The sequence below is a fragment of the Oncorhynchus tshawytscha genome, linkage group LG06, assembly GCF_018296145.1.
Source record: "Oncorhynchus tshawytscha isolate Ot180627B linkage group LG06, Otsh_v2.0, whole genome shotgun sequence".
NCBI classification, from domain to species: Eukaryota; Metazoa; Chordata; class Actinopteri; order Salmoniformes; family Salmonidae; genus Oncorhynchus; species Oncorhynchus tshawytscha.
Window position 1 is genome coordinate 33,981,528 of NC_056434.1, and position 22,658 is coordinate 34,004,185.

At 44.3% G+C, this 22,658-nt stretch overlaps 2 protein-coding genes across 3 annotated transcripts; one reads left to right on the forward strand and one right to left on the reverse strand.

Annotated features, from left to right (window-relative positions):
• The first annotated feature begins 59 nt into the window (after positions 1 to 59).
• LOC112245123 (dnaJ homolog subfamily A member 2) lies at positions 60 to 10,986 on the forward strand. The gene is given in 10 exon segments (XM_024413104.2): positions 60 to 256; positions 906 to 965; positions 1,494 to 1,640; positions 1,642 to 1,727; positions 1,822 to 1,902; positions 2,056 to 2,189; positions 2,292 to 2,488; positions 2,717 to 2,861; positions 2,944 to 3,071; positions 9,393 to 10,986. Coding segments are annotated over 10 exon segments (1,245 nt in total). The 5' UTR covers positions 60 to 178; the 3' UTR covers positions 9,582 to 10,986.
• Positions 10,980 to 22,549, reverse strand: LOC112245119. 2 transcript variants are annotated; one of them, XM_024413099.2, is made up of 17 exons: positions 22,403 to 22,549; positions 21,405 to 21,497; positions 21,006 to 21,268; positions 20,746 to 20,921; positions 20,540 to 20,678; positions 20,240 to 20,380; positions 19,983 to 20,102; positions 19,788 to 19,899; positions 19,549 to 19,669; positions 19,127 to 19,416; positions 18,726 to 18,978; positions 18,399 to 18,658; positions 12,528 to 12,758; positions 11,907 to 12,389; positions 11,586 to 11,690; positions 11,405 to 11,496; positions 10,980 to 11,290 (listed from the first exon to the last, which is right to left on the reverse strand). In XM_024413099.2, the coding sequence occupies exons 1-17, from the start codon at positions 22,544 to 22,546 to the stop codon at positions 11,188 to 11,190; spliced, it is 3,126 nt and encodes a 1,041-aa protein (XP_024268867.1). In that variant the 5' UTR covers positions 22,547 to 22,549; the 3' UTR covers positions 10,980 to 11,187. The 2 variants fall into 2 exon arrangements, with proteins under 2 accessions (XP_024268867.1, XP_024268866.1); XM_024413098.2 differs by having other exon boundaries at positions 19,127 to 19,431.
• Between the last annotated feature and the right edge of the window lie 109 nt (positions 22,550 to 22,658).

The following is a 22,658-nucleotide window of genomic DNA, read 5'->3' on the forward strand; positions in this document are numbered from 1 at the left end:
TACAGATACATATGTATGTCCTCATCATCTCTGCTATCTCTCTGGAGCATATCAGCTGACTGACAGCGCGCTGACCCAAATTGACGCATTGCGTATGACGTTTCCACCCGGCTTGTCTTCTCTCGTTTCCTTTCATCCGCAGGTCTTTCTCTGTGTGTAGCCCTAGATAGATAGCATAATGGCCAACGTTGTGGATACCAAGCTATACGACATCCTCGGAGTCTCACCCTCCGCTTCCGAAAACGAGCTAAAGAAGGTACGTGGCAGGTGTTGTTATTGTTTAAAAAAAAGAACACCACCACAGTGCCTATACAGACATTTTGGTGAATAATTAGACAGCAAAACTGGGTTGGTGTGGCCTTGCTAACAGTGTTCGGATGCTAAGCTAACTAGCCTTGCGAGTTAGACAGCGGATATTTCTGGAGAAAATAACTTATATAATGAAAATCTAGCTATGTCTTTCTCTGATTGACAACTCGATCTAATGTAGCTAGACCGTTAGTTAGCTGTTAGGAATTTGGTTAGATATATTTTATACATGGGAAACTAACGTTAGGCCTTACTTAATGCATAGAAAAGTAACATTCGTTATCCCAGACAGTCAGATCGTTGCTAGACGATGCGCTGCAGATTGTTTCTCGAAGTTAGCTGCAGTTGCTAGCTGGCTTAACGTTAGCGTGAGGAAACAAATCTGTCAGTGTAGAACCATAGAGGTACTAGTTAGGCCATGTGTTAGCTAGCTGGTTAGTACATACGATCAGAATTTCTGGTTATAGACTATTAGCTAGCTGGAAGATTTTCAGGTTCACAAAGTGTTGGTCTTGCGGCAGCAGTGTAAAGCTACGCAGTTAGAAAAATGTTGGCCCAGAGACAGTAACTGATGTAGTTGTCTCTTTTGTGTGCAGGCATACCGCAAGTTGGCCAAAGAGTACCACCCTGATAAGAACCCAGATGCCGGAGACAAGGTAAGAGACAGGTGGTTATACACACATGTGACACAGCACACAACGAGTCCCAACACGCTAATCGCGCCACATCACGATCACCAGCCATGTTAGTACCATTACACAGGCCTATCTGTATTGAGCAGTAACTAAGATGTGTATTAATTGACTTTGGTATTAGTCAAATGGCCTCTTCTCGAGAGCAGGAGTGCACCTGGCTAGTCTGTAGAGGCTCCTTCTCTCTCTTGGTCTCATCTGCTTCATATACAGCACTGACTTGAGATAACTGGCAGGTGAAAGCTAATTCCCAACCAGCATGTTCTGCATCTCTCAACTGACCTGTGTAACATCAGTGCAGATGAAGGAGGAGAGGAAAGTAAACCACGTTAGACTATTGCGTTGGGAGAGGAGTATCTGTGAGACAACTGCATGTGGTGATTGTTCATGCAGATTTAAAGTAAACAGTGGGAAATGTCACCTGAAGTTGTAGAATGTCTGTGGGAGGTAGTTATGATAAAGGTCCCTAATAGTTCACCCCTTTTCTCCCAGTTTAAGGAGATCAGTTTTGCTTATGAGGTGCTGACCAATCCAGAGAAGAAGGAGCTGTATGATCGCTATGGAGAGCAGGGGCTGCGGGAGGGAGGTGGTGGAGGGGCTGGCATGGACGACATCTTCTCCCACATCTTTGGAGGGGGCTGTTTGGCTTTATGGGGGGCAGGGACGTGGAGGGGGAGGACGCAACGGGGGACGCAGGAGAGGAGAGGATATGGTGCACCCCCTCAAGTGAGTAACAGTTACTCTCCCTTCACTTCTCTAGTCTTCCATCCAGATATTGTTGGTTATGCCCTACCTATCCCTGCCTACCTTTCTAACACAGAGTATCACTGGAAGACCTCTACAATGGTAAAACAACCAAACTACAGCTCAGCAAGAATGTCCTGTGTGCTTCCTGCAATGGGTGAGTTTACACACTTTTAAAGAATGTATTTCATGTGAAAATCAATGTTAATAGTTGCTGAGCTACTCCACTTTTTGAAATAAATCACATCTTTAACATGAGCTATATTGTTTAATGTGATACTTTACTCTCCTCAATTTGGTCTGTCTCCAGTGCGGGGGGTAAGGCGGGGGCGGTGCAGAAGTGTGTGGCCTGCAGAGGGAGAGGCATGAGGATCATGATCAGACAGCTGGCTCCTGGCATGGTCCAACAGATGCAGTCAGTCTGCACAGACTGCAACGGAGAGGGTAGGAAAATACACACACATTCACATAGTCTGCAATTTTATGAATACACTTTTGAAACACATTTTTTGATAGGAAACTAATCCATTTGATGTTTTTGTATAGGGGAGGTGATCAGTGAGAAGGACCGTTGTAAGAAGTGTGAGGGTCGTAAGGTGAACAAGGAGACAAAGCTGTTGGAGGTCCATGTTGATAAAGGCATGAAACACGGCCAGAAGATCAGCTTCACAGGAGAGGCTGACCAGGCCCCAGGCACTGAGCCTGGAGACATACTACTTGTCCTACAGGAAAAGGAGCATGAGGTAATATACGCACTCTCACACACACATTGTAGCAGAGAGTACTTGAAGACTTAAACAAACTACTGGAAACCTCTTCAAATGAAGTGTTTGGAAATTCCTTAGATTCCTCCATGAAGATGGCCCTCAATTCACATCTTCTGAGTTTGAGACATTCCTGAAACTCTCGCCCACTTGTCATTCAGAGCAGTTGGGTCAAAGTGCTGAGAAAGTGTTGTGTCTGTTCTGAAGGGGTTCCGTCGTGACGGCCATGACCTTCACATGACGCAGCGTATCGGCCTGGTGGAGGCTCTGTGTGGCTTCCAACTGGCAGTCACACACCTCGACGGACGCCAGCTCGCTGTCAAATATCCCCCCGGCAAGGTTATAGAGCCAGGTAAAACATACACATCACCTCAAGTATATATCTATTTGGTCCAACCTGTATCATTAAATTGATGATTGTGTGTTTTTGTCAGGTTGTATCCGGGTGGTGAAGGGAGAGGGGATGCCTCAGTACAGGAACCCATTTGAGAAGGGAGATCTGTTCATCAAGTTTGACGTCCAGTTCCCTGAAAACAACTGGATCAGTCCTGAGAAACTCTCTGTAAGTACCTCTAAGAACCAACTGGCCTGCCTAAGGTGTCCAACCACTTAGTTCACAGTCCAGGACATCACACATTGTCTCAACCATCACTTTGTCTACATGATTGTACTGAGCAGGGTTTCTGTTAGGAAAATGTAGCGTCGCCGGACATTTGACTGGCATCATTTTAATTTATTGTACATTTGAGAAATGTACCAGTCCCATATGCATTGGGTGCATAACCTAATTAGGCCGTCCACCCACAGTGCTCAGAATGACAGAAATCACATTTCAATTATGGTAATTCATCTTAACAGAACAAGTCGAGGATGCAACTACGTGCGTCCTTTTTACCGAATTCTGATGCACAATAAGACAAGTAAAGACCAGCAAAATCACTAGTCTATGTCAATCTACTATCCCCCATGGTAGAACCATTTACTTTTTCTATTGGTCAGTTTGTCATTCTGTGCGAGAAAGAAATAGCCTATCCCAAACAGACTCTGGGACAGTTGTTGGACGATAGATCCCAAATTCATACAACCATTAGGTCTAGGCTACATTTTTTTTGGAGCAATGAGGCTGATGCAACAGTTCAGAACATTTAGCTTAACATTTTTATAAACTATTATTTCTTCACATTATGAGCGCAGCAATGCGCACATGGCAGTAGGCTACGCGTGAGTGTTCATTCCATAATGCAATTAGCGGGAAAACACAGTTGTCATGGTGAGATATAAATGAACATATCTGTTAGAAGTTTTGAGAGGGGAGATCTTTTGGCTACTGGACAATGAAAAAGTTGATTTGAAAACCAGTAGAACATGAGTAAAATAGGCTACTGGTTTCAATGTTATATGGAAGTCTTTATAAAATAATTACCTCCACGTTTGGTCATATTTTGGCTAGGGATAGACCTTTTATGGACTGATGGAGTACTTGCAAATCGGTGAATTTATCTATATGCCAACACTGCGCACAATGCCTAATTTATCATAACCATTTTATTTATTTTTTATATCACCTTTATTTAACCAGGTAGGCTAGTTGAGAACAAGTTCTCATTTACAATTGCAACCTGGCCAAGATAAAGCAAAGCAGTTCTACACATACAACAACACAGAGTTACACATGGAGTAAAACAAACAGTCAATAATACAGTAGAAACAAGTCTATATACGATGTGAGATAAGGGAGGTAAAGGCCATGGTGGCAAAGTAAATACAATATAGCAAGTAAAACACTGGAATGGTAGATTTGCAGTGGAAGAATGTGCAAAGTAGAAATAAAAATAATGGGGTGCAAAGGAGCAAAATAAAATGAAATACAGTAGCGAAAGAGGTAGTTGTTTGGGCTAAATTATAGATGGGCTATGTACAGGTGCAGTAATCTGTGAGCTGCTCTGACAGCTTGTGCTTAAAGCTAGTGAGGGAGATAAGTGTTTCCAGTTTCAGAGATTTTTGTAGTTCGTTCTAGTCATTGGCAGCAGAGAACTGGAAGGAGAGGCGGCCAAATGAAGAATTGGTTTTGGGGGTGACCAGAGAGATATACCTGCTGGAGCGCGTGCTACAGGTGGGTGATGCTATGGTGACCAGCGAGCTGAGATAAGGGGGGACTTTACCTAGCAGGGTCTTGTAGATGACCTGGAGCCAGTGGGTTTAGCAACGAATATGAAGCAAGGGCCAATTTGTAGAGTAGAGAATTGGAGGCTATTTTGTAAATGACATCGCCGAAGTTGAGGATTGGTAGGCTGGTCAGTTTTACAAGGGAATGTTTGGCAGCATGAGTGAAGGGTGCTTTGTTGCGAAATAGGAAGCCAATTCTAGATTTAATTGGAGATGCTTAATCTGAGTCTGGTAGGAGAGTTTACAGTCTAACCAGACACCTAGGTATTTGTAGTTGTCCACAAATTCTAGGTCAGAGCCGTCCAGAGTAGTGATGTTGGACAGGCGGGCAGGTATAGGCAGTGATCGGTTGAAGAGCATGTATTTAGTTTTACTTGTATTTAAGAGCAATTGGAGGCCATGGAAGGAGAGTTGTATGGCATTGAAGCTTGCCTGGAGGGTTGTTAACACAGTGTCCAAAGAAGGACCAGAAGTATACAGAATGGTGTCGTCTGCGTAGCGGTGGATCAGAGACTCACCAGCAGCAAGAGCGACATCATTGATGTATACAGAGAAGAGAGTCGGTCCAAGAATTGAACCCTGTGGTACCGCCATAGAGACTGCCAGAGGTCCGGACAACAGACCCTTCGATTTGACACTGAACTCTATCAGAGAAGTAGTTGGTGAACCAGGCGAGGAAATCATTTGAGAAACCAAGGCTGTCGAGTCTGCCGATGAGGATGTGGTGATTGACAGAGTCGAAAGCCTTGGCCAGATCAATGAATACGGCTGCACAGTAATGTTTCTTATCGATGGCGGTTAAGATATTGTTTAGTACCTTGAGTGTGGCTGAGGTGCACCCATGACCAGCTCTGAAACCAGATTGCATAGCAGAGAGGGTATAGTGAGATTCGAAATGGTCGGTAATCTGTTTGTTGACTTTGCTTTCGAAGACCTTAGAAAGGCAGGGTAGGATAGATATAGGTCTGTAGCAGTTTGGGTCAAGAGTGTCCCCCCCCCCCTTTGAAGAGGGGGATGACCGCAGCTGTTTTCCAATCTTTGGGAATCTATGACGACACGAAAGAGAGGTTGAACAGGCTAGTAATAGGGGTGGCAACAATTTCGGGCAGATAATTTTAGAAAGAAAGGGTCCAGATTTTCTACCCGGCTGATTTGTAGGGGTCCAGATTTTGCAGCTCTTTCAGAACATCAGCTGACTGGATTTGGGAGAAGGAGAAATGGGGAAGACTTTGGCGAGTTGCTGTGGGGGGGTGCAGTGCTGTTGACCGGGGTAGGGGTAGCCAGGTGGAAAGCATGGCGAGCCGTAGAAAAATGCTTATTGAAATTCTCAATTATAGTGGATTTATCAGTGGTGACAGTGTTTTCTATCTTCACTGCAGTGGGCAGCTGGGAGGAGGTGTTCTTATTCTCCATGGACTTTACAGTGTCCCAGAACTTTTTTGAGTTAGTGTTGCAGGAAGCAAATTTCTGCTTGAAAAAGCTAGCCTTGGCTTTTCTAAATGCCTGTGTATATTGGTTTCTAGCTTTCCTGAAAAGCTGCATATCACAGGGGGCTGTTCGATGCTAATGCAGAACGCCATAGGATGTTTTTGTGATGGTTAAGGGCAGTCAGGTCTGGGGAGAACCAAGGGCTATATCTGTTCCTGGTTCTAAATTTCTTGAATGGGGCATGCTTATTTAAGATGGTTAGGAAGGCATTTAAAAAAAATAACCAGGCATCCTCTACTGACGGGATGAGATCAATATCCTTCCAGGATACCCCGACCAGGTCGATTAGAAAGGCCTGCTTGCTGAAGTGTTTCAGGGAGCGTTTGACAGTGATGAGTGGAGATTGTTTGACCGCTGATCCATTACGGATGCAGGCAATGAGTCAGTGATCGCTGAGATCTTGGTTGAAGACAGCAGAGGTGTATTTAGAGGGCAAGTTGGTTAGGATGATATCTATGACGGTACCCGTGTTTACGGCTTTGGGGAGGTACCTGGTAGGTTCATTGATAATTTGTGTGAGATTGAGGGCATCAAGCTTAGATTGTAGGATGGCTGGGGTGTTAAGCATGTTCCAGTTTAGGTCGCCTAGCAGCACGCTCTGAAGATAGATGGGGGGCAATCGGTTCACATATGGTGTCCAGAGCACAGCTGGGGGCAGAGGGTGGTCTATAGCAGGTGGCAACAGTGAGAGACTTGTTTTTAGAGAGGTGGATTTTTTAAAAGTGGAAGTTCAAATTGTTTGGGTACAGACCTGGATAGTAGGACAGAACTCTGCAGGCTATCTTTGCAGTAGATTGCAACACCGCCCCCTTTGGCAGTTCTATCTTGTCTGAAAATGTTGTAGTTAGGGATGAACATTTCAGAATTTTTGGTGGTCTTCCTAAGCCAGGATTCAGACACAGCTAGAACATCTGGGTTGGCAGAGTGTGCTAAAGCAGTGAATAAAACAAACTTAGGGAGGAGGCTTCTAATGTTAACGTGCATGAAACCAAGGCTATTACGGTTACCGAAGTCATCAAAAGAGAGCGCCTGGCGAATAGGAGTGGAGCTAGGCACTGCAGGGCCTAGATTCACCTCTACATCACCAGAGTAAAAGAGGAGCAGGAGGATAAGGGTACGGCTAAAAGCAATGAGAATTGGTTGTCGAGAACATCTGGAACAGAGAGTAAAAGGAGGTTTCTGGGGACGAGGTATAATGTATGGTAGGATGTGAATACAGTGGAGGTAAACCTAGGTATTGAGTGATGTTGAGAGAGATATTGTCTCTAGAAACATCATTGAAACCAGGAGATGTCATCACATGTGTGGGTGGTGGAACTAATAGGTTGGATAAGGTATAGTGAGCAGGACTCTACAGTGAAATAAGCCAATAAACACTAACCAGAACAGCAATGGACAAGGCATATTGACATTAAGGAGAGGCATGCTTAGTCGAGTGATCAAAAGGGTCCAGTGAGTAGTGAGGTTGGTTTGGGGTCATGGCGATTCAGACAGCTAGCCGGGCCATCTGTAGCAAGCTAGCATAGGATGGAGGTCTGTTTTTAGCCACCTTGTGCTTTTCCGTCGGTAGGATTAGTGGGGTTCCGTGTGGTAGAGGTGATCAATCCAATTCGCAAAAAAATAGATATAGTTATAGAGGCCCAATAAGAAGAAAAAATGTCTGATAGATCTATTCAGATAGCAGCCGATAAGACAGCTAACGATAAGCGGGCCTCAGATGGTCGTTCAGGTAACGTCACGACAGAGGAGCCAGCTGGATAACTCCCTCGGGCAGATAATGTCGGTAGTCCAGTTGTGAAGGCCCGGTGGGGTTCCGCGTTGGCAGTAAAACGGGTCCGGATAGGTGATTGTAGCCCAGGAGTGGCTGATGGAACTCTTCAGCTGGCTAGCTCCGGAATAATTTATGTTTGCTCCGGGATCGACGTAAGCCGATAGTCACACGGATAGCAGCTAGCTAGCTGCGAGATCCAGGTGTAAATGTCCAGAGCTTGCGGTTGAAATCTGGGGATATGGAGAGAAAATAGGTCCGGTATATTCCGGTCCGAGCCGCGCTGTACAAAACTGGCGTAGATTTTCGAGCTAAAGGATAGCTGATGACCACAAACCGTGGTTAGCTGAATACTATCGATTAGCCAGTAAAGAAGCTTTTGGCTAGCTTTTGGCTAGCTTTTGTCTAGCTTCTGGCTAGCTTCTGGCTAGCTTCTGGCTACCATTATAGATAACGAATCCTAATTGCTAAATTGTCTCATATTCGGTCAATAAAAAAACGCTGCCATTTAAGTAATTTATTGAAACTGACATATCAATTAATAAAACAAAACAAAATGTACCCCCTTTTTCTTACCAATTTCATTATATCCAATTGTGATCCAATTACGATCTTGTTTCATTGCTGCAACTCCCCAACGGGCTCGGGAGAGGCAACGGTCAAGTCATGCATCCTGCAAAACATGATCAGCCAAACCGCGCTTCTTTAACACCTGCCCGCTTACCCCGGAAGCCAGCTGGACCAATGTGTCAGAGGAAACACTTTTGGACTGACAACCGAGGTCAGCCTGCAGGCGTCCGGCCCACCACAAGGAGTCGCTAGAGTGTGATGAGCCAAGTAAAGCCCAGTCCAAACCCGGACGATGCTGGGCCAATTGTGTGCCGCCTCATGTGTCTCCCGGTCACGGCTGGCTGTGACACAGCTGTAGTGACGCATCAGCACTTAGACCACTATCTCCAGTATGGCTAATTTAGGAACGGGACAATTTTAGCTGGCTAAAATCGGTCAATGATGTGTGCTCTCAATGGGATTTGATAGGAGTGACACCAACATTTAAGCTAGTTTCCCCTGACACTTTCTTTTGGGTGCTCCTGTACCATTCACAATTGAGCTTGCTCAGTTTAGCTCAATGCTGATTGGCAAGTTTTTGTATACTTTTTTTTAATCTAGGGAGGCCAGATGCTCGCTGACTTCCTTGCCTTCAATGCTAACAGGAGCTGTAGCTGCAGCTCTTGCACAGTCTGACCAATTTTCTGCATAAACTTGGCTCTGTATCTGTATGCTGTGCGTGTGTAAATAATCATCTTGAAACTAACAAAAATACACCTGCCAATTTAATTACACTAAATTATGCAAATTAACCTATAGGCTGATTAGATTTTTGTATCATCCAAAAGACCGCTATTACTGGCTAACCTGGTACTGAGATATGCAGAATGTGTGTTTTGCCTGTATTTTTAGGAGTTGGAGGATCTTCTGCCTGGGCGTGCGGAGGTTCCAGTTATCTCATCGGAGGCGGAAGAGGTTGACCTCCAGGACTGTGAGGTCAGAGGTCAGGGGTCAGCGGGGGCCAGGAGAGAGGCCTACAACGACAGCTCTGATGAGGAGGGTGGACCACATGGCCCAGGGGTACAGTGTGCCCACCAGTAGACTGAATACATACACACCCTTCTCTCACTGGTCTGTGTGCCCATCTGTTGAGTACTCTGAGGGAAGGGCACCCCTCCACTGCCCCTCCCCCAGGTCCCTACAGGACCCTCAATCCTCTTCATTCCTCCATCAGCCAAACAGTGTGTGTGTTTGAGTGTGGTCAGCAGGCTGTGATGGATGTTTAGTGGCCATTTGACATCTTAGGTTTGTAGGCTCTACATCTGTCTGGAAACGTTGTCATTTGGGAACCTTGTGTACAAAATGAAAATATTGTCTAGTGAAATTATTAATTTATCTTCTAACAGGCTTCAGTGTCGTAGTCTAGTCTTAGTCACACACCAGCGCATGCTGAAAACACATTTAACACAGACCTACCATAGCCCCTGGTCTACTCGGCGGCCTGCTGAGCCACACAGAAAGCTATTGTATTGCTTCCTGTAAGCTCAAACGTCTCCCATCGCTGAGGCACCTCGGGACTACCTGGTCAGATTTCTCTCCACCAATAAAATAGCTTGAATCTTTAGGCTTATTTACCTTTGTCAGAAAACAACAACAATGTTTCTCTTCTGTGTGAGGATTGTGCTTTTGCGCATGCGTGCGTGTGACCACAGAGCTTGTCTTGAGTAGCATACTCTAAACTGAGTGTGTGCGCGCGTGTGATTTAGGAGCTGGGTGTGTGTGAGCTGCTGTAGAATGTTCTGGCTTCTCTGCTCATAGCGGTGTGTGTTCTGTGTGTATCGCCAATGTGAGTGGAGACCTCGTTTTATGTTCAATTAAAGATAAAAACAATTGAATGTGTTGAACTTCTCTCCCACCTTGACCATGTAACTTTTAGCCCCTAACCTCTGACCTGTGCATTATACACAACTTTCCATGCCAGTACAACTGTCACACATGCCATCTCAGCTTCCATTCCATTAGCTCTGTAAATACCAACCCCAGCCCCTGTGCACGGTCACATCTCAATACTCTACAGTTGCCTCCTTCCCTCCTATCCAAATTCTTGTTCTTCATCTGCACTGATGGGACAAGACAGCATGGTCATGGTCAGTTGGCACAAATGTTTTGGAACACTACCTGGAAAAACAATAATTTCCTGTTTGAACATTTTGCATTAGTGTGCACTATTGAACATGATCCAGGTGAAAGCCGCATGGTTTACTAGGCCGCACATGGATTTCCTTTCTCATGTCGTTCTGTCAGATCAGTACAGATGGAGTGGATAGGAGGCTACTTTAAACTGTAGAGATGTAGTCATCTGACTGTCACTGTATATATGCTATATAGGCCACTGGAGGGACACGCTACAGACAGGGGCTTTATTTAGTAAATGATATTATTATTGTTGATGATGCTCATGTTTGTTAGGATGACAATTAAACTGTATAATAAACTGTCACCATCAGCTCTGTTTTTGTGTTCATCCACTTATCAGGCTACAGTATAAGCCAATGACAGAAGAAGCCAGAAATGGCTAATGTGGCTTGTAAACAGGGTGGGTAGTAGTGTAGTGACTGACAGATTGAGGGGGGATCAGCTGGGGTGGGACTTTAACCAGCAAATACCAGCAGATTTCTAGTGAGACAGCTGTGTAGGAATAGCATAATTAGCTTGCGCTGGTGGCTAGCCTGAGTGAGTCAGCAGTGTCGTCTGTCTCTGCACTGTGGAGTCTCACTGGACCCAGCAGCTCCTTGAAGCCTGCTGTATTCCTGGGAGGAGGGAGAGCAAAAGGGAAAGAGGGGGAATAGAGAACGAGTGAAAGGTGGAACTTGACACCAGTCTGGTTTGTTACCTGTATCTCTTACATAGTGTGTGTGTGTTACCTGTCTCGTTTGGACTGCATGACATAGGAGCGTTCTCTCCTCAGCTGCTCCAGTCTTTCTCTGACCACTGTCTTCTGCTGGCTCTTATCCGCCTGACAGAAACACACAGTCCAGAATCACACACCCACTCCAATGCCTGACAATGGGGTATATTACATGTGGTTGTGTGTGTGTTTGTCACCTGGGGCAGGTTATGTGTGAGGTGCCGGAGTCTGTCAGTCTGTCTGAGGCCCATCAGGTCTTCCTGGGACTTCTTGTTCTGAATGATTGACAGCCGCTCCTGGACCTGACACACAGGAAGTAGTCACATGCCTTAGTGACATCTATAAAAATAAAAAAAATCTTTGTTCTGTGCCTTTCTTCCTAAAACCCACCCTCTGTACATCGCTCTCGCTCTCTCACACACCCTCAGTAGTTGTCCCTGTCTATTCCATTCCTTCTTTCTCTCTCCCTTCTCTTGATCACCCCCCCCCCTCCATCTCACTCTCAGTAGTTGTCTCACCCTCAGTAATTGTCTCTCTCTGTCTCGCTGTTGTTTCTGCTCCACCTTCCTCTGCAGATCCACCAAGCTGCGCATTGTTTTCTCTCTCTCCATCATAGAGACTGGCTCCAATGTCCTCTCTCTCTCCATCACACTCCCCATTGTTTTCTCTCCCTCCATTGATCTGTCTCCCTCTAGAGTAGTGTGTGGGATGTTGAGGGTCTCCTGGGCTGATGTAAGGGGTGCAGGTCTACTCAGGGCCCAGAGCTCTGTCATGTCCTCCCTCTCCCCTCCCAAAGAGTGCGGGTAAGCACTTCCATTGGCTCCCAAAGCAGTGAGGTCATCAGTGTGTTCCTCATCGACAGGTGGACTTCCGCGCCTTTTCTCAGCCTCCTGCTGGGCTCTGCCCCATGTTGGAGGCTCCTCAGTGTGTGTGATAGGGGTGTGTGTGGGCACATTAGAAAGTGTTTCTGTCTTCTCTGACTGCTCCATCACCAACTCCTTCTGCAACACACACAGTCATCACAGTTATAATCTGAACCTTAGTGAGCCAGCTGGAACATTGGCGAGCCAAACAGAATCTTAAGAGTGCCACATGGAATCTGAGAGCCAGACAGAATCTTAGAGAGACTAACAGACTACCTGGCCCGTGATGGGGTGTTGGTCTGTAGGCGGTAAGAGCTGTTCAACCTCAGAGCTGTACTGGAACAGAGACGAGTCCAACACCTTCACCTGGTCTGTGTCTCTGGTTGTGTCGTTGTAGTGTATGTGTCCAGGTGCGTCATAGGGTGTGTATCCGGGGGTGTTGTGTGTGTCACAGTGCACACTCACCTCACCCACTTCCTCTTGTTGCTCTGTTGCAGTAGACATGACCTACATAACCACAACACAAAGAATACACAGTTCAGATCTCTGTGTGACAGTGTTTCTGATCCTAGATCTGTGTGTGAGACGGACCTGGGCCAAATATAGTTTATATACAGTGCATTCGGAAAGTATTCAGACCCGTTGACTTTTCCACATTTTGTTATGTTACAGCTCTATTCTAAAATGGATTCAATAGTTTTCCCCCCTCATCAATCTATACACTACCCCATAATGAAAAATCTAAAACAGGTTTTCTATACATTTTTGCAAATTTATTACAAATGAAAAAAATCACATTTAAGTATTCAGACCCTTTACTCAGTACTTTGTTGCACCTTTGGCAGCGATTACAGCCTTCAGTCTTGTTGGGTATTTCTCTTATTCTTCTCTGCAGATCCTCTCAAGCTCTGTCAGGTTGGATGGGGAGCATCGCTGCACAGCTATTTTCAGGTCTACAGAGATGTTAGATTGGGTTAAAGTCTGGGCTCTGGCTGAGCCCCTAAAAAGGACATTCAGATACTAGTCCCAAAGCCACTCCTGTGTTGTCTTGGCTGTGTGCTTAGGGTTGTTGTCCTGTTGGAAGGTGAACCTTCGCCCTCATTTTCAATACATTTGCTAAGATTTCTAAAAACATGTTTTCACTTTGTCATTATGGGATATTGTGTGTAGATGAGTGAGTCAAAATATGAATGTAATACATTTTGAATTCAGGCTGTAACACAATATTTGGAATAAGTCAAGGGGTATGAATACTTTCTCAGGGCACTGTAGTTGAATTAGTCTAAATATATTATCATAAGCATATGGTTTGGAGGGTTCTTAGATATGAATATAGACTATAGCTAGAACGATATACTTGAGGTACATTGAATCACCTCAACATTAGAGAAGACCACGTTTGCAGCATCAAAATGACAACATATTTTCAAAATAAGTGAGACATACTGTATTACCGTAACACTTGACATCAATTTCTTATCTGTAGTAACTTCTTGATCATAACAATAGCAACATTGTTGTTACATAGGACTTAGCTAGTGTCTCGTCCTTGGCATCATTAAACTGAACACTTATTTTTATAAAAAATTCTCTGTAATTATTATTACGTGATTAAACTAAATTAATCATGTAACTGTAATTAACTAGGAAGTCGGGGCACCAAGGAAAATATTCAGATTACAAAGTTATAATTTTTCTAATGTAACTTTCAGATAATTTAATATCTGATCAATTAGTCTTCTAATGAATACATTTTTCTTTACCTCACGTTAGTTTCATGCCAAACGTCGTAAATTGTTGGTTATCTGCATGAACCTAGTCTTCACTATGAATCATCCATACATCAATTGTCTTAAATCATTTATTTACCAACTAAATAATCACAGAAATGCACAAAACAAATAAGTAGATATGGTTACAAGTAAATGATAGGGGAATGTTCCCTAGTAGGCTAAACCGGCATGGCGGCTTGTTAGTCAAAGGGACTGAGGAGGGTGCGAAAGATAAAAGACACTACAAAGTTGATAATTATAACAATTGAAATGCTAATCCTTTGCACATGAATGCTCACTCATTCGGGAATAATTGCAATCAATATATATATTTACGCTCAGTGTGTTGTTGTAATCTCTGTTGGAAAGTTTGTTTCTTTTGGAGAGTTTGTCCGCCCACTCGCTCTCTCTCTCTGCCGTGGTTAGAATGGATAGTTCAGAGTAACATTCAGCAATGTTGTTATAGGATATATGTTTCTGCGTTGTCGGTCTTTGCGTTCAATGGTACAGAATTCCTAGCTGCAGACAAGTAATTAGTATCCAAGATTTGTTCTTATTCTGTCGGTTCGATAGTCTCAGAGTTGAAACATGTGATATGGTTAAGAATTCCGCAATCGTCTGAAACCTTAGCCCTCTCGTGGTTATCGAGGTAAGCTGGTCTCTACTCAGACCTTAGCCCTCTCGTAATTGAGAGAAGCATGGTCTCTACTCAAACCTTAGCCCTCTAATGATTGAGAGAAGCATGGTCTGAAGATAAATTCCTAAGGTGGGGGTTATATTCGGGAGAGCAGAAAGACGCCAGATTAAAGTCTGTGCTCATGGAGCGGGCCAATGAATTAGTTAAACTCCAATGGCAATTGGAGTTTCCTTCATTAAACAGTTCAAAATCACATTACATAATTTCATAAATAGTTTCATCTTTGCTCATTCATTTTATACAACAATTAGATGCAAGCCTCCTAACTGAGACTCTTGTATAAACAGGGTTATGGTAATGTGGCTGTATTGTCTCTCATGAGTTTCACAAACATTAAAAGAAATGGACCGGTCGTAGCTGGATTCTTCCTGGACCGTGTACACCTTCTCCAAACATGTACATTGTTCAGTCCTCAAGTTCTATGCTGGAGAAGAGGTTCCGTTGTTCTCCTGTGAAACCTTTTCTCTCTCTATACTGTCTGGCCATGAGGAAGAGAGTCTCCTCCAGGAATTTACAACCTGAGATAACAGCAGCCTGGGTGTAGGCGAGAGAGAGAGGGGGAAGGCAGGCTATACCCAAAGAGGGCCACATCATGACACAAAAAATTGCTTTAGAATTCCATAATAATGAGGTTATTACATAAATTGTATGGCTTGTTCTTTTTCGGTATTATGGTGGTCTGCAAACAAATATTAAAGGTGCATGCCGCCAACTACTGTATTGGCTGCCTACTATTCTGTAGTATGAATTCATTACGTGTTGAGAAAAACTGCCCTACCAACTAAACCTGCACCAATTAAAACCTCACCACTATTCAACTACTTTGGTCCTACCTGATCCTACTCCAGGCCAGCAGCCTGTGAGAATGGGACTCTATTGTTCAAAACGTATACATTTAATGCAGTAAAATCTCGTACACCCAAGTACTTCTCTGCAGCTGCCACCACAACATCTATCCTCTGTGATTTATATTCCGTTTCTGCGGTACAATTGACAACCAGCACCATGTTTACACACAGAGTGAAGCATGGTTTACATACAGTTTACACACATCTTTTTCCACCGATAATACACATTCCATTGTCTCAAGTCCTCATGCACACTTCTAATATCTAGGAATCTCCCTCTCGCACACTACTGCCACATGACCATACATTTAACAACAACAAAACTCAGTAGTACAGACAGTGTCTTCTCTGCGAGTGAGAAAATAATCCATTTTAAATGGACCACCCTTGGCCACAAGGCAATGATACCTTCTCTCCGACAATCTCACTCCCACTGGACCAGAATCGTCTTTGTCATCATAAGGACGAGGCTCAAACTTGGCGGTCTTCACCGCACCTGCCACCACAATTGATTCATCCTCACTCTCGTCACGTTCAATTTCCTTCTGTAGCTTTTCCAAAAGTTCGGTGTGATCCACCACTCCATATTCACTCAAAACATGTTCCAATTTTGTACTTTTTTTCCCCATCCACCATGTTCTCCTTCATAAGATCTTCTAGAAGGCTTGTTCATTCTCCCATTCCATATTTACTTATTGTATGTTCCATTTTTCTCATTTATTTTCTAGTGATGTTACATTTGATACTGGAGCTACAGTATGAGGGATGTGTCGAAATCGCTTTATCAGAGGTACGTCATCAATAACATACAAAGCTTCATTTGATCACATGCTGTTTCATACCGGTCCAAACACTTAAAAGACACACCCTATCCCCTCAGCCCTCAAATTAAGAAGACACTTCTGATGATGTATCATGACGTCTGACGAGTATACACTTCGCTGACTTTTCTTAGCGGATGTACAATCGTCGCAAATTGAATTATGGGGAGATTCAGGCCCCGGTGTGAACATAATTGTACACTCGCAAAGCCGACTAAAAACGAGGGCTGAGGGGCTTACGTTGCAAACTTGCTTGGCCAACCATTTGGACCGCCCTCCAAGATGGCCGACGGGGATTCCCCCGAGGGCATAAGGTGGGTAAGTGGATGAGGATGTTTCTTTTAAGTGTTTGGACTGCATCCCGTGTGTTGCAAAATGCGAGATCCCACTGATTTCGCCGTGGTTTCACTGCTTTTTCCCATTCCAAGCTGCTTTCAGACACTGTCCTCTACTGGACACTGTACTTTCAAATAGAGTTAGGATTTTGTATATAAAGTTTCACCTGATTAGTAGCATAGCAGGTAGAGTAGGGGACTGTGGAACAGGGACGTGAAAGGTATAAGGTTGAATCGCGTTGAAGGCGCACTAGTTTGAAAATGGTTTTGTCTGCACTGTTGTTCAAGTATTATTTTTATTTAGTGTAGTATAAGCTTATGTCTTAAGCATCCTAAATAATGTAATAGATTCAGTTTTTGAAATATAGTCAACTTGTAGGTGAAAAAGGGAAGCATAATGTAAGATGCAAACCATTATAGGTTACTAAAGGCAACGATTTACCGGTGCGCCACCGTATTATAATGAAATGGATGAAAAAATATATTTTGTAAATGATCACACACTGCTATTTATTGTTGACCAGCAGATGTCTCTAATGTGCATTGTGAATAGATAACGAAGCACCGACAAAATAACAATTTTTCAGCACAATTTGGTGAAAGCACCGAAGCTTTCAGAAAGCCTCAGCTTCCGATTACTATTTGTTTCCCTGTCCACCAATCTTACCCCTACCTCATGGCCACACGAGCTAAATGTATGGATTAGAATTACCTAAGGCATTTAAACTAGAACAAACATTTCAATAAGGGGTGCAAAAAACATCTAACTTCATTGGATTTGTGTCGCATAAGATGAATCAATCAATCAATGTACATGCACAAACATAGATATTGAAACAATGTTTTTTTTTATCTACCGGCCATAGAGCATGCTGGGAAATATAATAATGATGAGTGTGGTTTTGGTTCAATGTGATGTGTATAGTTTCTGGCCCCTGTATTAGGGTAAATCCAGTGTGTTAATTTTAACACTGTTTCAGTGCCTATATGGGTCCACAGACTCCACACTTTCATTGTTGATTTAACAATCGTATAATTTGCTCTGTAAGCATCCAACTTTCTGTTTGCAATGTTTGCAATTGGCTTTGAATTACTCTGAAGTATTTTTGGTATCATAAAATTAATTGCAGCTTTCGACAGATTCAGTGGCATGTTGATAGAGTCATACAGTAGTTGAGCGTCACAACTTATTTGACTTGATTATGTACACGTGGGGCAATGGACATTCAGGAGAATGGACAGTTACAGAATGTTCAGATAGAAATGTATTGTGTAGATCAAATATGACTTTCAGATATTTTTATCTTCAACATGCAGTTCCAGATACAGCCCTGCCATTAGTTGAAGGAAATCAACCCAATAGTTTCAGAAAAGTAGTCACTTCCTGAGATCTCTATTCAGATATTTTAACATTGTTATTTTAACATTTTGAAAATAGTGTTGCTTTCTCAGATCTGTATTTAAATCATTTTGAAAAGTAGTCATTCTTTGGGATCTAGTTAAAACTATGCCAGGTCTGGTGTGTGTTAGTGTTTCTGATCCTAGATCTGTGTGAGGTAGTGTTTCTGATCCTAGATCTGTGTGAGCCAAGGTAGTGTTTCTGATCGTAGATCTATGTGTGAGATAATGTTTATGATCTTAGATCTGTGTGTGAGGTAATGTAGCATATCTTACTGTTCCTGTCTGCTGCTCAGTGTCTCCATCCGGTGGTTTGCTCCAGGCCAGAGTGATGAGAGAACCCTGCTTCTCATAGCTCTGAGGAGTCTTTCTGTGGCTGCCCTCCCTCGCCTCTCGTCCCTCACACACCTCTCGCTCTGCAGATAATCCATTGGAGGCAGAGGGTGTGTGGTGTGTGTCGAGGGAGTGGATGGTGTCTGAAACACACAGGATCTCCAGATAGGGCAGGTCCTCCGGGGCCAGGGCCGTCCCACAGCCTGGAGACACACATGCATATGTGATGTCTTTTTTCATGATTTGTGTGTTTGTGTGTCTGTGTATTACCTGTGCAGAGGTCCCCTGTGTGTTGGTATTCTGGGTCACCTCTGGTCAGGTCTGTGGGCGGGGAGGCCGAGGAGATGTTCTGGACTGAGATTGAGTCAGAAGGCCCCAGGCAGGGGTCAACAACAGTCAGTAGTGTGTTGGGGTCCGAGGCCAGGCAGGGGTTAGAGGTGAGGAGTGTGAGCAAGCAGGAGAGACGAAGCTCTCTGAGTTCAGACTCATACTCTTCTATCAGGGACAGCAGGCACTGTTCACCCTGGACACGGACGCAATGCGCGCAGGCACACACACACACGCATATACACATATACACATACACATATTTCAAATAGTGGACCAAATAGATCTGCCAGTGTAGCCGCAATGGAAAGTTGCTTTGATTTTAACACAGTGTTGTGACTGACCCTGTCCAGTAGAGTTGACAGCACTGCAGAGACCTGGGCCTCCTGAAGATCCATCAGCTCAACCAGCAGGACCAGAGCACAGCCTCCCCACTGGGACTGGTGCTGGAGGGAGGATTGGGTTTGGGACTGGGGCTGGGGCTGGGCAGGGCCCTGTGCTGGCAGGGTTTGGGGCTGAAGACAGGACTGGAGCTGGGCATGTGTTTGGGCCTGAGTCAGCAGGAAGGTGTGTGTGTGTCTCAGCCTGCTCATACACCCCGCTCTCAGCGCCTCCTCCCTTTGCTGGACCCACTCTGCTAACACAACACCTCACAGATCACAGTCACACAACTGGTTACTGGACATCACTGATTACATTACAGATAATAGGAGAGATCCAGATAGATACAAGCAGTCATTTAGCTATATTTGATATACAGACTGACCCTCTATAGGTGACTTCTGCTCTCCTGGTCCCTGTAGCTTGTCTGGGGAGTCCCCGTGCAGCAGCCTCAGCAGACACTTTCTCTCCCACTCCTGATTCAGTACCAGACACCTCAGCACCACCTGGTCAGAGGTCAGAGGCTAGAGGTCAAACTCCAGTAGCAGAGAGGGGCGGGAGGGAGGCATATAACAGTAAAACAAAGAGGCAACAGCAGTGTTACTGACAGATACTAGACATAACCTGTTGTTGAAAGACAGAGGATTCCTCTTCTTCCTCCTCCTCCTCCTCCTCCTCCTTCTCCTGCAGCCAGAGCTGGGCCTGATCTCTTTTGCAGGACCCTATAATCCTGGGCCTGGAAACAAGGCAGATGTAGGAAATCATTGACACATTAAAGTCAGAGACTTATTCCCATTGTGGTTGTCATGAAGGCCTCACCATGTCTCCCAGTCCTGTCTGGCTGCCAGCAGTGCACCATGGGACAGTGTCTCCCTCTGAGCTCTGATGGTGGCCAGGCTGGCATACAGACCCATCAACTGCAGGGTTTCCCTGTCCAGTCTGCAGGGGCAGAAGGACATGATCTGATAGTCAAGGTTGTAATTGGCTTATTGCAGGACCTGGAAAATGTTGTGCTTGCCTCTCGTCAGGGCTGTTATTGTGGAATTGTGTCTGTATATGTCTGTATGTGTTTGTACCTCTTGGCCAGGGCAGTGAGAGTGTTTGTCTCGTGCTCAAGGCTGGTGTGTATTTCAGTGAGGAGAGAGATGGCCGACCAAGACTGCTCCCTGGGTTTCACCCAATCAGGACAGCCCCTCAGGGACACACCCTCACTGCACCTGTCAATCATATCATCACCTGGTCAGAGGCATAGCCATCTGCTGCACATATACCTGCTAATCCTCAGGTTTGCCAATCAATTAGATCACTCCTCAATATAAACTCAGTGTGCATCTTTGTTATGCACAGCCTAAAACTATCCTAAGTTTGTGTGTTACCTGTATATCCTGAAGGCTCCAGGTAGGTCAGACAGACTCAGCCTGTCATCTGACTCCTGAGTCTCCTCCCATAGCAAACCTAGCTCCGCCTCCCTCTCCTCACGCTCCCATGGCAACAGTGCCTTCCAGGCAACCAGCCCTGTAATATCATAAACATGATGATATGTACTTAGTATACAAATGTGGTGTGTGTGTGTGTGTCTCACCATGGTGTTCCTGCAGCATCTCTGTGAAGAGTATGTGTGTGACGGCATCATACTTCACTCCTACCAGTAGGAGTAGCTCTGACAGAGAGACACACCCCAATGCCTGACTTCTCACCCCTGACCCCCGACCACCACTTAAAGACGGCAGGGCTCCACACACACCCTCCTGCACCAGTCTGGGGACAGACACACACACACACATAAATGAGAGGGGGGGCAGACAGATGAGAAAGAGAGAGTCTTACAAACTAACAGCTTACCTGGCCCAGCGCTGTCTAACTGCTCTCCTCAGTCTCCACCCACACACTCCTCCCTCTTTTCTCTCCTTTCCCTTTTCTTTCTCTGTGGGTATGTTCTGTGTGTCTCTGTCGTACTGCGCTTGACTGGTGGTGTGGTACAGGTCTTGGTTGAGGTGTATGGTGTGCGTGTCTCTTGTATGTGTGTCTGTGGTGTGTGTGTGTGTGTCTGTGTGGTACAGGTCTCTGAGTTTTCCTGTGTTGAGCAACTGAAGGTCCCAGTAGATCTGTAGAATCAGGGTTCAGAAACAAACCTCATTCAAAGTTTTTTAAGCTCAAACATTAAGAATTTTGAATTATATTTGAACACAGGTGTAATACACAGACACACACATACACACAGAGCTGTGATAGCTACTATACCTCGTCTCTCCTTTCTCTCTCTCTTTCCATCTCAAGGAGAACTTCTAAAACCTTTCCATCACTGCAGGACCAACTCCCATCATCCCCTGCAACCTAAGTGAGGCAGGGGAAGAGGTTTAAACAATACAGCTTGGCAATAGTAACACACAGCCTGTCAAACCTATATCATTTTTGTCTGGGTACCAGTCATTTTCGCTAACATTCCACTCCTTTCCACTGGTCACATACTGGTTGAATCAACATTGTTTCCATGTAATTTCAACGAAATGACAATTAACCAACGTAGAATAGATGTTGTTTTGACGGTCTGTGCCCAATGGGTTGTCACTTCTTTAATTTGCCAAAGACAGGAGTGGAATGTCATAGCTGAACAGAGACGTCAACCAGACTAATTGAATTTAGAGAGGAGAAACAGAAAGAATGTCTGTGTGTACTTCTAACTTCATTATAGCTGTGTGTTTGTTTGTGTGTACTTCTAACTTCATTATAGCTGTGTGTCTGTGTGTACTTCTAACTTCATTATAGCTGTGTGTTTGTTTGTGTGTACTTCTAACTTCATTATAGCTGTGTGTTTGTTTGTGTACTTCTAACTTCATTATAGCTGTGTCTGTTTGTGTGTACTTCTAACTTCATTATAGCTGTGTGTTTGTTTGTGTGTACTTCTAACTTCATTATAGCTGTGTGTTTGTGTGTACTTCTAACTTCATTATAGCTGTGTGTTTGTTTGTGTGTACTTCTAACTTCATTATAGCTGTGTGTTTGTGTGTACTTCTAACTTCATTATAGCTGTGTGTTTGTTTGTGTGTACTTCTAACTTCATTATAGCTGTGTGTTTGTTTGTGTACTTCTAACTTCATTATAGCTGTGTCTGTTTGTGTGTACTTCTAACTTCATTATAGCTGTGTGTTTGTTTGTGTGTACTTCTAACTTCATTATAGCTGTGTGTTTGTGTGTACTTCTAACTTCATTATAGCTGTGTGTTTGTCTGTGTGTATCACCTTCTTTATAGCTGTGTGTGCATCCTCCAAGCCGGTGTGTAGATGGAACACCTTGTGGAACAGAACACACACTTCCTGAGGAGAAAGCTGTCCTCCAAGAGAACGACCTAAAGACTGGTACAGACCAGCCACACACTGCTCCATCACACCCTGGAGAGATCACACACACAGTACACCTCACACATTACACAAACACAATACTAATAAGACAGTACTGAAGAAAATAAATATTATCAGCCAGCCATAGTGTCTTACC